The sequence below is a fragment of the Lethenteron reissneri genome, unplaced genomic scaffold (genome assembly GCF_015708825.2).
Source record: "Lethenteron reissneri isolate LAM-NWPU_2019-01 unplaced genomic scaffold, ASM1570882v1 scaffold_1612, whole genome shotgun sequence".
NCBI classification, from domain to species: Eukaryota; Metazoa; Chordata; class Hyperoartia; order Petromyzontiformes; family Petromyzontidae; genus Lethenteron; species Lethenteron reissneri.
The window spans coordinates 1-14330 of record NW_026891347.1 but is presented as its reverse complement, the minus strand read 5'-3'; the positions used below and the strand labels follow the sequence as shown (position 1 = coordinate 14330).

General features: G+C 58.1%; 1 protein-coding gene across 5 annotated transcripts; it reads left to right on the top strand.

Moving 5' to 3' along the window:
• The first annotated feature begins 1890 nt into the window (after nucleotides 1-1890).
• Nucleotides 1891-12993, top strand: LOC133362776 (serine/threonine-protein kinase Nek11-like). Of its 5 annotated transcripts, none has more exons than XM_061581726.1 (7): nucleotides 2021-2097; nucleotides 3686-3840; nucleotides 7334-7495; nucleotides 7912-8077; nucleotides 8826-8944; nucleotides 9706-9770; nucleotides 12152-12993. In XM_061581726.1, exons 3-7 carry the CDS (start codon nucleotides 7350-7352, stop codon nucleotides 12280-12282), a joined length of 627 nt encoding a protein of 208 aa, XP_061437710.1. In that variant the 5' UTR covers nucleotides 2021-2097; nucleotides 3686-3840; nucleotides 7334-7349; the 3' UTR covers nucleotides 12283-12993. The 5 variants fall into 5 exon arrangements, with proteins under 5 accessions (XP_061437708.1, XP_061437710.1, XP_061437712.1 ...); XM_061581725.1 differs by having other exon boundaries at nucleotides 2039-2131; XM_061581727.1 differs by lacking the exon at nucleotides 2021-2097 and adding an exon at nucleotides 2262-2381.
• Nucleotides 12994-14330: the final 1337 nt, after the last annotated feature.

Genomic DNA, 14330 nt, shown 5'->3' with positions numbered 1-14330 from the left:
TGCCGGTGTGTGTGTCTTTCCCCCTCTGGTCCTGCGCGCAACCCCATCTCGCTCCTCTGCGCTTGGGGACTTCGTCGCGCCGTCTCGCACTGTAGATTTGGAGCTCGTTTTTAATTGGCCGTTGACTGCGCGGAATTGACATATGGCTAACGCACTTTGCTAGCAGCAATTAAGGAAGCCCTTGCAGCTCCCGGTGGCGCGACTTGGCACGAGCGAAGAGCATTTTTCTGGGCTCTGTGCCGTGCCTGCCACGGAGCGCCACGGAGAGACCCGCGCGGAGTCGCTGCCGAGTTTGCCGGGCAGATGCCGTGCGTTGACGCGCGGTGACTCCATCGGACTTTGCGCAAGCCGGCCGCGTTTGGTTCGTGGGGCCGCAGCAGAGACGGAGAGTGGTTTTAAAAAAAACTCAGAAAAAAAAGAATGGGATCGATTTGGTTTTTATTTTCTAACCGCCCGATAGCGGCAGATTAAGTGGGAGTCATTTATCTGGGAAAGCCTCACCAAGCGATGCTTGTGCGGCTGTGCGGCTGTGCGGCTGTGCGGCTGTGCGGCTGTGCGGCTGTGCGGCTGTGCGGCTGTGCAGTGTGTAACCCCAGCGCGCCGCCGAGAGCCTCGCCGAGTTGTAGTCGAGGACTCGTCCGGGTCCCGTTGACGACGCGCGCTGCAGTGTGCGGTTAGCGTCATCGACGCTTGCACCCGAGTGGTGCTCGGGGTTTACTGTATTGCCATCGAACGATGCAGCCCCCCCGGGGATTCGATGAACCGTCCCCCGAGGGATCACATTTCACTTAAACAATTCATTTCCCCTCGTGTCTCCTTCCTTGCGTCTTGTTTGCGCGATCGTTTCTTCCCCGGTAGTCTCGGTGGCGCATTCCAGAATGTGTGCACGTGGGTGCGTGCGCAGCCCTTGGCCAATCCGCTGCTGGATGACGGCCTGCCCGCACCGTGCCGGCTGTTTCACCGCACGACACGCCGGTCCGAGTAGGTTGGTGAAGACGGGCATCTTAGACGCGGGCCCATCGAGATAAGTACAACGACGGGCGTGGTGAAGTATGGTCAAGTATGGTCAAATAACCCTCGTGACCAAAGTGGCATGAGAGGGGGGGGGGGTTGTCTCATCCAGCAGTAGATCGACATGCGTGCAGCGGCGACATTGCGGTGTTTATCCAAACCCGTGGATGAGGAACCCAAAGTAGGAAACTCAGGCATAACGACGGGTAACAACGCTCCACACGGATAGATTCAAGAATCCATCGCTCTCCCGCCGCCACCTGGCTACCTTGTAACCCACGCCTACAGCTCCTGGTAATTCACGGACGTGGTTCTAACACCGCTGCATAGCGCTCAATGACACCGTGGTTCTAACACCGGTGCACAGCGCTCATTGACACCGTGATTCTAACACACCGTGGTTCTCACTGACACCTTGGTTCTAACACACCGGTGCACAGCGCTCGCTCACTGACACCGTGGTTCTAACACACTGTGGTTCTAACACACCGGTGCACAGCGCTCGCTCACTGACACCGTGGTTCTAACACACTGTGGTTCTAATACACCGTGATTCTAACACACCGTGGTTCTAACACACCGTGGTTCTAACACACCGGTGCACAGCGCTCGCTCACTGACACCGTGGTTCTAACACACTGTGGTTCTAACACACCGTGCACAGCACTCATTGACACCGTGGTTCTCCCCTCTTGCACGGCCATTGTGAGGTTCCAGCCCCCCCACCCCGACGTTGCTGCCGGGCTGTTTGTGTTCCTGCACCGCGGAGGTGGCAGCCCCAAACCCACGGAGGCGGCGCGCGGGCGGCAGCGGCACGGACCCAGCGGAGCGAGAGGCGCCGCCGCCGCTCGCGAGGGCAGCCCGGACAGGTCGCAGGCGGATGGACGAGTCGCCACGTCGAGCTGAGTGATGGGCTCGGGCGGCCTCCGCAGGGATGAGCGGCCGCGTTGCGTTGGGAGCGCCGTTGCTAGGACACGGGGACACCTGGCAGGTGAGGGAGCTTGCGGCAGCGGCGGTGGTGGAGGATCCTGAATCCGCGACTGCTCGAATCCCGGACTCATTGCCTTGATCTCGCTCGTGTTTACGGTCAGGTGGAGTCGCGTGTGCGTGCGTGTTTTTGGTGAGCTGCACGGATGGGTGTTGGTGGTAATTGATGACTTCCCCGCTTGTGTTGTTTTAAGACCCCGCGGCGTCGTTTCCCACGGCCGCGTGCGCTTCGTGCGAGCGCCGCTCCGCTGACTGCGCCCCGCGGATCGTCCGCTTGGCTTGCGGCTTCTCGAACGCGACGGCTCCGCGAGTTGCAGATACTGAACAATGGGGAGGAGACGCGAGGAGGCTTTACAAATGAAATGTTGACTTCTGCACTAATAGTGAGTGGGGGCGTCTGAGTTAATCGCACTGTGCGCGTGAACCGGTGGAGGAGCGGTGGTGCAGCGGTTAGCGTCGCACTGCGCCCTGAAACCCGGCGAGCTAAATTGGAATCCCGGCCCCCGGCTGTCGTCAGTGGCGAGCGATGTCCACACCGGCCTTGACCAATCCTCCTCCACCTCTTTGGGTTTTTGTTTTACCCCACGCTGCTTAGCGTGGTGAAGTGTGATCAAACAATCCCCCCCCCCCGTGATTGACACAGCGTGTGGAGATGCCTTCATCCAGCAGTGGATTGACAAAGGGCTCCGAGTTAGTATCAATGACGACGACGAATGTTATTTAGACGCGCCGAGTCGCGCTTCGCTGTCCACTGGGCACGGGGCGAGGTGACGACACCGCGAGTCGAGGGGCACGGGCAGCCCCCCCAGGGCAGCCCCCCCCCCAGGGCAGCCCCCACGGGCAGCCCCCACACGGGCAGCCTCAACGGGCAGCGGCTCTGCCGCGGCGTGTGGGGGGCTGTCCGCCTTCACTACCAGGCCACTCCGTCGTGTTCATGCCCTCGTGTTCATGCCATCGTGTTCATGCCCTCGTGTTCATGCCCTCGTGTTCATGCCATCGTGTTCATGCCCTCGTGTTCATGCCCTCGTGTTCATGCCCTCGTGTTCATGCCATCGTGTTCATGCCATCGTGTTCATGCCCTCGTGTTCATGCCATCGTGTTCATGCCCTCGTGTTCATGCCATCGTGTTCATGCCCTCGTGTTCATGCCATCGTGTTCATGCCATCGTGTTCATGCCATCGTGTTCATGCCCTCGTGTTCATGCCCTCGTGTTCATGCCCTCGTGTTCATGCCACCGTGTTCATGTCATCGTGTTCATGTCGTCCGCCGTTTGGAGGGGAGGGGGGTGCTGTCGTTTCTGCGTATGTCGTGAGACGCGTGGGACAGCGGTGTTGGGAACGGGGGTGGCGTTGGGGGGGGTGCGTTGGGGGGGGGGCGTTGGGGGGGTGCGTGGGGGGCGTTGGGGGGGGCGTTGGGGGGGTGCGTTGGGGGGGGGGCGTTGGGGGGGGGTGCGTTGGGGGTGCGTTGGGGGGGTGCGTTGGGGGGGTGGCGTTGGGGGGGGTGGCGTTGGGGGGGGTGGCGTTGGGGGGGGTGGCGTTGGGGGGGGTGGCGTTGGGGGGGGTGCGTTGGGGGGGGTGCGTTGGGGGGGTGCGTTGTCTGTCGCTGGCTCCAGGGTGACGCTCCGCAGCGCGTACCACGCGTGCCGATTCGCTGACCCCTACCCCGCATCAAACTTGTCACGTGTTAGGTGCTGGGTGGAGGATCCAGGCTCCAGGTTGAGGAGGCTGCCTACTCCACTCCGGGGTGAGGATCCAGAATCCAGGCTCCAGGTTGAGGGGGTTACTTTACTCCACTCCGCGGTTTCCAGTGTCCAGTCTTGGGTGATGAAGACAACGCGTGCAGGTGGATTCAATGATCACGTGACGATGTGTTTTAAATGGCGATGCTAATTAGATGATGGTGTTGAAGATAACGATGCTGATTAGATGATGCGATGATGAAACAAGATGAAGGACTGCTCCTGGCCTTCATGAGCCGAGTTTCTCGTTAGACTGCAACCTCTCTCCCTTGTGTGTGCGGTAGATGTGCACGCGCGTGTGTCGTCTGTAGGTCTCCCCTCGGTCGACTCAGCCTCAAATCAGTACCTGGTGTGGTGTGTAGACATCATCACTGGGGGAGATAAAGGCGGTGGCTCTATCCAGATCATCCCCACTTGTGCCGTACCCGCCTTTAAGTTGTTGCATTTGTCACAGCGACCCCCAGAGGGGAGTGGGAGCTATGCCCCCCCTCCCCCCCCCCATGGACAGCTATGAAAAAGAGCTTTATAGCTCGTCGGATTCCTCCAGTATAAAGACATCATCCTGAAAGACTCCGATTCTGTGCGGCCCTGTGCAGGGGTGGGGGTACAGACCTACGGCCTGGAGCTCCCCACCAATACCCTGGACAGGGAGGAGGCGGGCAGCAGACGCAAAGTGACTTCGCGTTGACGCGAGCCACGATGTATTATTGACTCCGTGCACTCTCCACCATTAAAGCAACGTCCTAAGTACACGGCACGTCTATTATCCATATATCATAGATTACTAAATCTATAATAGATTACTAACGATGGACAACGGCGTCACTCGCGCAGGATTTTCAAACCGCGCCCTTTGCATGGTACTTTAAAATGTACACGCAGAGTGCATTTCGAATTTACGTGAGAAAATTCTCTCTCATAATCATCTACATCACATCATAATCATCCACACCACGTCATAACCATCTACAACACGATATCCACAACACGTCATAATAATCTACAACACGATATCCACAACACGTCATAATCATCTACAACACGATATCCACAACACGTCATAATCATCTACAACACGATATCCACAACACGTCATAATCATCTACAACACGATATCCACAACACGTCATAATCATCTACAACACGATATCCATAACACCTCATAATCATCTACAACACGATATCCACAACACGTCATAATAATCTACAACACGATATCTAGAACACGTCATAATCATCTATAACACGATATCCACAACACGTCATAATCATCTACAACACGATATCCACAACACGTCATAATCATCTACAACACGATATCCAGAACACGTCATAATCATCTACAACACGATATCTAGAACACGTCATAATCATCTACAACACGATATCCACAACACGTCATAATCATCTACAACACGATATCTAGAACACGTCATAATCATCTATAACACGATATCCACAACACGTCATAATCATCTACAATACGATAACCACAACACGTCATAATCATCTACAACACGATATCTACAACACGTCATAATCATCTATAACACGATATCCACAACACGTCATAATCATCTACAACACGATATCTACAACACGTCATAATCATCTACAACACGATAACCACAACACGTCATAATCATCTACAACACGATATCCACAACACGTCATAATCATCTACAACACGATATCTACAACACGATATCTACAACACGATATCTACAACACGATATCTACAACACGATATCTACAACACGATCTCTACAACACGATATCTACAACACGATGTCTACAACACGATATCCACAACACGTCATAATCATCTACAACACGATATCCACAACACGTCATAATCATCTACAACACGATATCCACAACACGTCATAATCATCTACAACACGATATCCACAACACGTCATAATCATCTACAACACGATATCTACAACACGATCTCTACAACACGATATCTACAACACGATATCTACAACACGATCTCTACAACACGATATCTACAACACGATGTCTACAACACGATATCCACAACACGTCATTCATCAAGCGATAAATCCACGAGCTAAGCCCAAAGTATATCAACCGGAACAAAATATATATTTTCAACAACGCTTGGGGACTCCAGGACAGCCTTCCTGGAACCACGGGGACTGTCTACCTGGCATATTTGGTGACTTTAATTATCGGTTGCAGATATTACACACTGCATCCGTGATCATCGTAGAGGACCACAGAACTTGGACTATTTCTGGCAGTGGGGGCTCCTCGGGCTGCGTGGCTGCGGCGACCTTGACGCTCTGTCCGTGCTTCTGTCGGGAATGTGAGGGATGCAATTTGCATGAAGGACAACGATTCCATTATATAATCATATTCGGCTGTATTCAATCCAACGCTGACATCACTTCAGCTCGCCTGCATTTGTCTTCGACGACATTCCGTTAAGATGAGACTGCATTTAGAACATCGCAGCGGAGTAACATTTAGAATTCCGTTAAATGCCTGGCGGAATATCTTGTGGGGGCGTGGGGAGATCACCAGCATTATATCGGCGCGTGGGAGCCAAATGTAGTTCATCAAACAGCATCGCTCGAGCGGGGATTGGAATCCGTGTCCTTCGCACATTCAGTTAACAATAACATCTCAGTGCAGGGGTTCGAACCGTGCCCAGCCGCTCAGAGGGCAGAGGTCGCAAACGGGTTTTGATTCCTTACCCGTACCCGTACGCGGCCGCACCAGGGTCGCAAACGGCTACCCGTAGCCGGGTATTGGGTAGGGTGCGGGTATCGGGTACTCGGTTGCGACCTCTGGCTCAGGGGCTGCTGTCATCACCCCCCCCGCCCCCCCGCCCTAGAGTCTAAACAAAAGCTACTGACTGACGAGCATTGGAATGACTGAGATGAGACGGAAGACGCTGAGGCATTTAAGTGCCAATAAATGCGAATTCTCCGTGAGCACTCCGCCCCCCCCCCCACTCGGCGAGGCGCCCCCACGCTGATTGAGTTTCCGCGCCCCGCACCCGCGGGGTCATTAGGGGCGTTAATTGAATTAGCTTTCCTCCTAATTGCTGCGTGTCCCATCCTCGAGTACACTTACCCCAATGTAGCCAAAGCCAAAGTCCTGCAACGCAAACGAGCATCGATGTATCGGCGCCCCCCCCCCCCCCCATTTATAGCCCTGCAGAGCCAGCGGTGGGGCATTCCACATTCCTATGACGGGGCGAGTCTATCCACAGCACAATGACTGCTGGCTTCCCCTACATAGCGGTGCTCATTTGCTCGCCCCCCCCCCCTACGGAGGGATGATGGGCTGAGTCACCCCCCCCCCCGCCCCCCAAGCGAGATTGGAACTCCCCGCAGGCTTCCGAGCCGCTCGCTCGCTGCCCCCCGCGGGGGTCGCGCTGCCCCCCGCGGGGCCCTTCCCCGCACCTCCGACTAGCGCGGGTGGCTCCGTACGGTTGGTGCGAAAGGAGTTCAACACTCGTGCACACACCAGAATCACGACATTTATGAACACATCCCGGCAACTTCCCCTGCCGAGGCTTCTCATTGTTGCTGTTGTTGCTGTTTATTGTAACTCGCACAGCGGCAGGAGGAGGAGGATGCGGCGGCGCTTGAAGGGGTGCGGCGCTGAGCCGGCGGCCGCGCTCGCAGGAGGCCGCTACGAGCTGCTGGGGCCCCTGGGCCACGGCGCGTTCGGCCGGGTCCACCTGGCGCGCGACACCGAGGCCGCCGCAGAGGACGCCACGTACGTGGGTCCCCGCGGCCACCGCCGCCGCGGGTCGGTTTTGTCGCTGTTAGGACTCGTCAGCAGTCATCGGGCCATTGCTGGCCTCGTGCCCGACTCGCGAGACCTGGCAGAGGCAGCGTCACTGTGTGCACAGCGGAGCTAGTGCTCGAGTGGGCGGGGCTATGTATTAGTGGGCGGGGGCTATGTGCGAGTGGGCGGGGCTCTGCGCGAGTGGGCGGGGCTATGTATTAGTGGGCGGGGCTATGTGCGAGTGGGCGGGGCTATGTATTAGTGGGCGTGGCTATGTATTAGTGGGCGTGGCTATGTACGAGTGGGCGGGGCTGACAGAGGGAGGGGGGAGTGGCTGGCAGCTGGCCACGTGTGGCCCTGTTGAGCCTCCCAAGTGTGGAGCAAACGTGTCCCTGCGACCCCAGCGTGGTGCTCAAGGAGGTTCCGCTTCGGGGGGCGGCCCCGGGGCACGAGGCGCGGGCCCTGGCCGAGGCGCGGCTGCTGTCCCGGCTCGGCCACCCGGCCGTGCTGCGCTTCCACGGCAGCTTCGTGCAGGACGCCAGCCTCTACATCGTGACGGAGCACTGCGAGGTGAGCCCACGCGGCGCCCCGCGTCCCACCCCACGCGCCCACAGAAGCATTAGCCCCGCCCACTATCACATGGACACGCCCACATAAGCATTAGCCCCGCCCACTATCACATGGACACGCCCACAGAAGCATTAGCCCCGCCCACTATCACATGGACACGCCCACAGAAGCATTAGCCCCGCCCATTGGTCGGGTAGCCCCGCCCACCGTACAGGCAGCGCCTCCCTCGGCGGCTCCGTGAGTGGCGCTTGAAGACCAACATGCAGATGAGAACAACGCACCAGGCAGAGCCACCGCGATAGGCAGCTACAAGCCCGCATGACTACCCGCGATGAAGCGGGAGAGTTGGTAGCTTTATCTTAGGGATCAGGTGTCATGGTTCACACCTGCTTGGGGGCCGTCCATAAAAGACGTCACGCACCTGGGGGGGGGGGGGGGGGGTCAGACATTTGTGACGATGTGTGACGAGGGGAGGGGTTGAGAAATGTGACGTCACGTAAAAATGCGAAACTTTAAAGCGATTTGAAGCATGTTTTTACTTTCAAGATGGAAATATGGTTTCGGGGGGGGGGGGGGTAGAGCTTTGTGACGTCATATTTGAGGGGGGTCAAAAATCGTCCAAAATGGCGTGACGTCATTTAAGTACGGCCCCTTAGTGTTCTCCCTGTCCATCGCCCCCCCTGTCCACCCCGTGTCCACCCCCCCCCCCCCCCCGTGCACCTCGTGCCTCCCGTCCACGCCGCCGCAGGGAGGAGACCTGCACATGGCTGTGGAGAGGCGGCGCCAGGAGGGCTCCCAGTTCGCGCTGCCGCGCGTCGTGGAGTGGTTCGTCCAGCTGCTGCTGGGCCTGCAGCACCTCCACGACAGGTGGGGGGGGGGCCACCGACCCCGCGTGCCACGCTGGCGGCAAGGGCGGGGGGCAGCCGAGGAGGAGCCGAGCAGCGGCCGGCAAGGCAGAGGACGGCTGCGTTGGGGGGGGTCAGGGGGGGGAGCGTGCAGGATGCGAGCGCCATCCAGGCCCAACGCCGCTTAGCTTCCGAGATGTGCCGAGTGCAGGCGCAGTTGGGGCGAGGGCGCGCTGGAGGATATCGCTGCCCGAGGCTGTGAGGGTGGTGAGGCCAATGGCGAGGTGAACGACGATTCTCCCCCCACCTCTCTCCCTCCACAATCGACGAGAGCTCCACTTAGTGACGTGAATTCATTCTTGCAAAGTGACGGTGGCGGTGCACGGAGAGGCAGGGGGAACACGGGGGGGGGGGGGGCTGTCCCTGGGAAACACGGTCGCTGGCGATGCAGCTCCTTCCTGCTGCTGCTGCTGCTTGTCCCACAGAGAGGGCCACGTGCAGCTCTCCCCTGTGGTTTACGGCCGTTTTGTCGCACGCTGTTCGGTACGATGCCCGACGTTCCGGCTGCACGTGCTCGAAGCTCGTTCACTCGCTGAAGAACCGCTCCCAGCGGGTGGTGCGAAACGTCGCACATCAAAGCCGATCGAACGCGCGGCGCAACCCGAAAGCATTTCTCCCCACCCTACGTCTCTCCCCATCTCATGTCTCTCCGTCTCTTCATCTCTTCCGATCCCAAGTCTCTTTCCGTGCGTGTCTCTGTCTCTCTGTGTCTCTCTCGCGCAGGCACATTCTCCACAGGGACCTGAAGACGAGAAACATCTTCCTGAAGAGCGGCATGGTGAAGATCGGTGGGTGGCTGCATTGTGGGGCGTCCCGCGTGTCAGCGAATCGGCAAGCGTCGCGTCCGTCACCGTGCGGCGTGTGACGTGGACCTCGGCAGAGTTCCACACGCGCAGACAGCGAGCGCACGGCCGCGTGCGTCGCGACGCAGCGGGTAGCGCGCTGCCCTGCCAACAGCGGGGCCCCATCCCAGTTGGAGTCACGGCCACGGGTGACATTGAGCGCCCGCTGGAATGTCCGAGTCGGTCTCGGGGCACGCCCTTACAGCGGCCTCAAGTGGCCGCCTGGCGAAGTCCGGCCAAACATCTGCCATGGCCGAGGAGGCGTGGAGGGAGCCCTTCATCCAACAGTGGATTGACAGAAGACTGTAACATGTTCATGTAACATGTTCATGTAACATGTTCATGTAACATGTTCACACGACATGCATTCACGTGCACTAATGTCCGTTATGATATACTACACGTGACACGAGATTAACGTGTTAAGCGTAGTGCTGCGCACGCAGTGAACGTTCAGTTCATGTGAAGTGGCCGGGTGGCTGTACGGGGCCTGTGGATGTGACCTGAGACGTCGTTCTATGACGTCATCTTGCAGGGGCAAGATGACGTCACGGCGATCCACTGCTGGCTGCACGATTCCGAATGTCAATGCGTCTGGGGCGGGTTGTGGGTGGGGGGGGGGTGAGGAAGGGGGTGGGGGAGTGGGGGGCGGTAGAGAAGTGAATCAGACCTCGCGTCTCACGATTGCATGACGTGGGGAGCGTGGTGGAGGGGGCCCCTTCCCGTGGTAGCTGTCGGCTGTCCCCCACCATCAGTCCCCCCGCGCCTTGGAACTCCCGGCGACATTACCAAGCCCCCCCCGCCCCCCATCTCGCTAAACTCGCGGCGCGGCATTCGCTGAGGAAGCGGAGCAGCTGCTGCTGCTGCTCACGAACCCGGCGCCCGCTCGCCCGCTCGCTCGCTCGCCCGGAACGCAGCGAACGCCGCGCGCCTCCACCCCATAAACGCGCCCATAAATAACCCGTAATGAGCACGATTCGAAAGCCGATGGAGACAAATTCAATTTAAACGCAGATAAAATGAATGAGCTGATGTGTGCAGATGGGGCTGAGACCGGCGGCTCGGTTGGGTGAGTTGAGCGTGGCGGCGGCGATGGTGGTGGTGGTGGTTGAGGTGGTGGTGGTTTGTGGTATTGGTTGTGGTGGTAGATGGTGGAAGTTGTGGTGGCACGTATCTCCGGGGAAGAGTGTCTCACTATAGCGGGGTCGGGAAGCGCTACACGAAGTTGCATGGTATTGAGTGGAATATCATCGCTGTTATTGTATGTGTGTTGAACTTCTTTCGTACCGTACATAGCCAACCGTACTAATCTAAGGTGCGGGGAATGCAACTGCCAAAAACCGGAGTCTTGAATGTGCTGGGAAGACTTGGAGATTTTCACCGGACGCTCCTGGGAAATCCAGAGCAGGTGGCAACCTTACGCACCGCTGGGATCCAGCGGTGCAGAGGCGAGGGTTGGTGGATCACGGAGAGATCTGTGAAACCCCCCGAAGCCCGCTGGGCTGCGATGTGGCCGGGCGTGGCAGCACAGCAAGCGGGACTGTGAAGCCGTCCACGTGAATCATCGCGTCGTGGGCTTCCTCACACGTGGAGCCTCACTCCCTCTCGCGAATGGAATTGGCCAAACATCCCGATGGAGCAAGGCCCTCCGGGAAACGAGCCATGAGAGGCTTTTCCGGGTACATGAACGGCCTTTCAATCAATGTCCTTCCATCTGCCCGTCTGCGTCGTGACATCTATGCGTCTGGACGTGAATCTGTCACATCTGCTTGTCTGTTTGGCCATTTGTCTGTAGGTAATTAGCCACTCGCGTGGATGTGTGTGTGTGTGATCCCCCCCCCCCGTACCCACCCACGTGACTGTGTGTGTGTGTGTGTGATCCCCCCCGTACCCACCCACGTGACTGTGTGTGTGATGCCCCCCCACCCACGTGACCTGTGTGTGTGTGATGCCCCCCACCCACCCACGTGACTGTGTGTGTGTGTGATGCCCCCCCCCCCACCCACGTGACTGTGTGTGTGTGATGCCCCCCCCCACTCACGTGACTGTGTGTGTGTGATGCCCCCCCCCCCACTCACGTGACTGTGTGTGTGTGATCCCCCCCGTACCCACGTGACTGTGTGTGCGTGTGTGATGCCCCCCCCACCCACGTGACTGTGTGTGTGTGATGCCCCCCCCCCACTCACGTGATTGTGTGTGTGTGTGTGATGCCCCCCCCACCCACGTGACTGTGTGTGTGTGATGCCCCCCCCACTCACGTGATTGTGTGTGTGTGTGTGATGCCCCCCACCCACCCACGTGACTGTGTGTGTGTCTGGGCTCCGCAGGGGATTTCGGCGTGTCCCGCGTGCTGGCAGGGCCCGCGGACCTGGCCCTCACCTTCACGGGGACCCTGCACTACATGAGCCCCGAGGCGCTGCAGTGCAGGGGCTACAACTCCAAGTCCGACGTCTGGTAGGGTCCGTCTCGTCACATCACCTGGCTGCCCATCTCTAACTCTGTCCGTGTACATCTGTTCGTCTGCCCATTCATCCGCCTCCCTGTCCGTACGGCTGTGGGTACGCGTGTCTGTCCGTCCGTCCGTCTGTGCATCTGTCTCTGTACGTCTGCCTGTCGTGTGTTTTGTATTCTCTGGATCGTAAGCAAAAGTTGGGAGCTTACAATCCGATAGGTGGGTGCGTGCGAGGCCACATCTCTTCTGAGCTATTGACACGTGGAACAGTCGACGTTTGGGGTGCGTCTCACGATGTGGACAGCACGAACCTGCGTCGCTTTCCTGCGCGGGTGTTCACCCCCCCTCCTCCCCCCCCCCGACAAATCGGCCTCTCGCGCGCAGGCGAGCAGAGCCGTCGATTGACACTCAAAACAAACTGTAAGGAAATATAAAATTAGACATTTAAAACACGACGACGATGAATATTAATCTTATTATTAGACCGCTAGATGGAGGTCACGGGGGGTGCGCATTCGGTTCGACGCTCAGCGCTAAATCAGAGCCCTTAATTACTCATCACACATTGGCGTTGGCGTCCAATTTGCGAACGAGGAGGAGGTTGGAGGGACGACGCACGCGAGGAGGTTGCTGACGAGGGGCGGTGATGGACGGGAGGGTCTGGCAGTGACTCGAGCTTAATACCACACTCACTCACTCACTCACACTCACTCACACCCACTCACTCACACCCACTCACTCACACCCACACACACTCACTCACACTCACACACACTCACACTCACTCACACTCACTCACACTCACTCACACCCACTCACACCCACTCACACTCACTCACACCCACCCACTCACTCACACCCCCCCACACCCACTCACACCCACTCACTCACACCCCAATCCACAACCCACTCCCACTCACTCACACCCCAATCCACACCCCACTCCCACTCACTCACACCCCAATCCACACCCCACACACACTCACTCACTCACACCCACTCACACCCCTATCCACAACCCACACACACTCACTCACACCCCAATTCACACCCCACACACACTCACTCACACCCCACACCCACTCACTCACACCCCAATCCACAACCCACACCCCAATCCACAACCCACACACACTCACACCCTACAACTCACTCACTCACACCCACTCACTCTCACTCACTCACTCACACCCACTCACTCACACCCAACACCCACTCACTCACACCCCAATCCACAACCCACACCCCTATCCACAACCCACGAGAGAGAGAGTTAATCAATGAGTGAATACGTCGAATAATCATTGTTTAGTCATTAAAATGATTAAATCAGTTAGTCAATCAATGAGTCTATCGGTAAGTCAGTCAATTAGTCGATCAATGTCTTAATTAAGTGAACGAGAGCGTAAGTCAGCGAATCGGTGAACTGCAGAAACGAGTCACGCGATCAGCGACGCACTCGACGACTCAACCATCGTCAATGGCAAGATGAGCAGGACAGCCAGCTAACCAATCAGCCACTCGGTCAACGGCCAGCTAACCAATCAGCCACTCGGTCAACGGCCAGCTAACCAATCAGCCACTCGGTCAACGAGTCCATCAATTAGTCGTCAACCAACCGGCCAATTATCGCGCGTCTCTGGCGCGTGAGACGTACACGGAGCGCTCGCGCGGCCCACCGCTCTCTGCACGCGCAGACAAAGACGCCCCCCGCCCCCCCCCCCCCCCCACGTGCTCCACGCGGGCGTCTTTGTCTGCGCCTTCTTCAGCACGAGCCGTGCGCTGTGCGAGGCGGTCGGGTCTGAGACTTAAACCGCCCCCCCCCCCCACTCTGTACCTCCCCATGGACACCCCCCCCCTCCTTCCCTCCCACCCCGAATAACAACACAACGAACCCCCCCCACCCCACTCCCCACCAACCGCACACCCAGCCCATCCGGCGTCAATGTCAACAGCAAGCCTCGTTCTCATCTGCCGTGGTCAATCCACTGCTGGATGAAGGCCTCCTCCTCTTCCGCAAGCCGCCACCGCCGCCTCCCATCACGGCCGTGCAG

Bases quoted from the DNA above. Each gene is read 5' to 3' on its own strand.
- LOC133362776 (XM_061581724.1), top strand. From the start codon at position 7,350: ATGCGGCGGCGCTTGAAGGGGTGCGGCGCTGAGCCGGCGGCCGCGCTC. The intron at 8,078-8,825 runs GTGAGCCCACGC...ACGCCGCCGCAG, and splicing joins TCGTGACGGAGCACTGCGAG to GGAGGAGACCTGCACATGGC. The intron at 8,945-9,705 runs GTGGGGGGGGGG...TCTCTCGCGCAG, and splicing joins CTGCAGCACCTCCACGACAG to GCACATTCTCCACAGGGACC.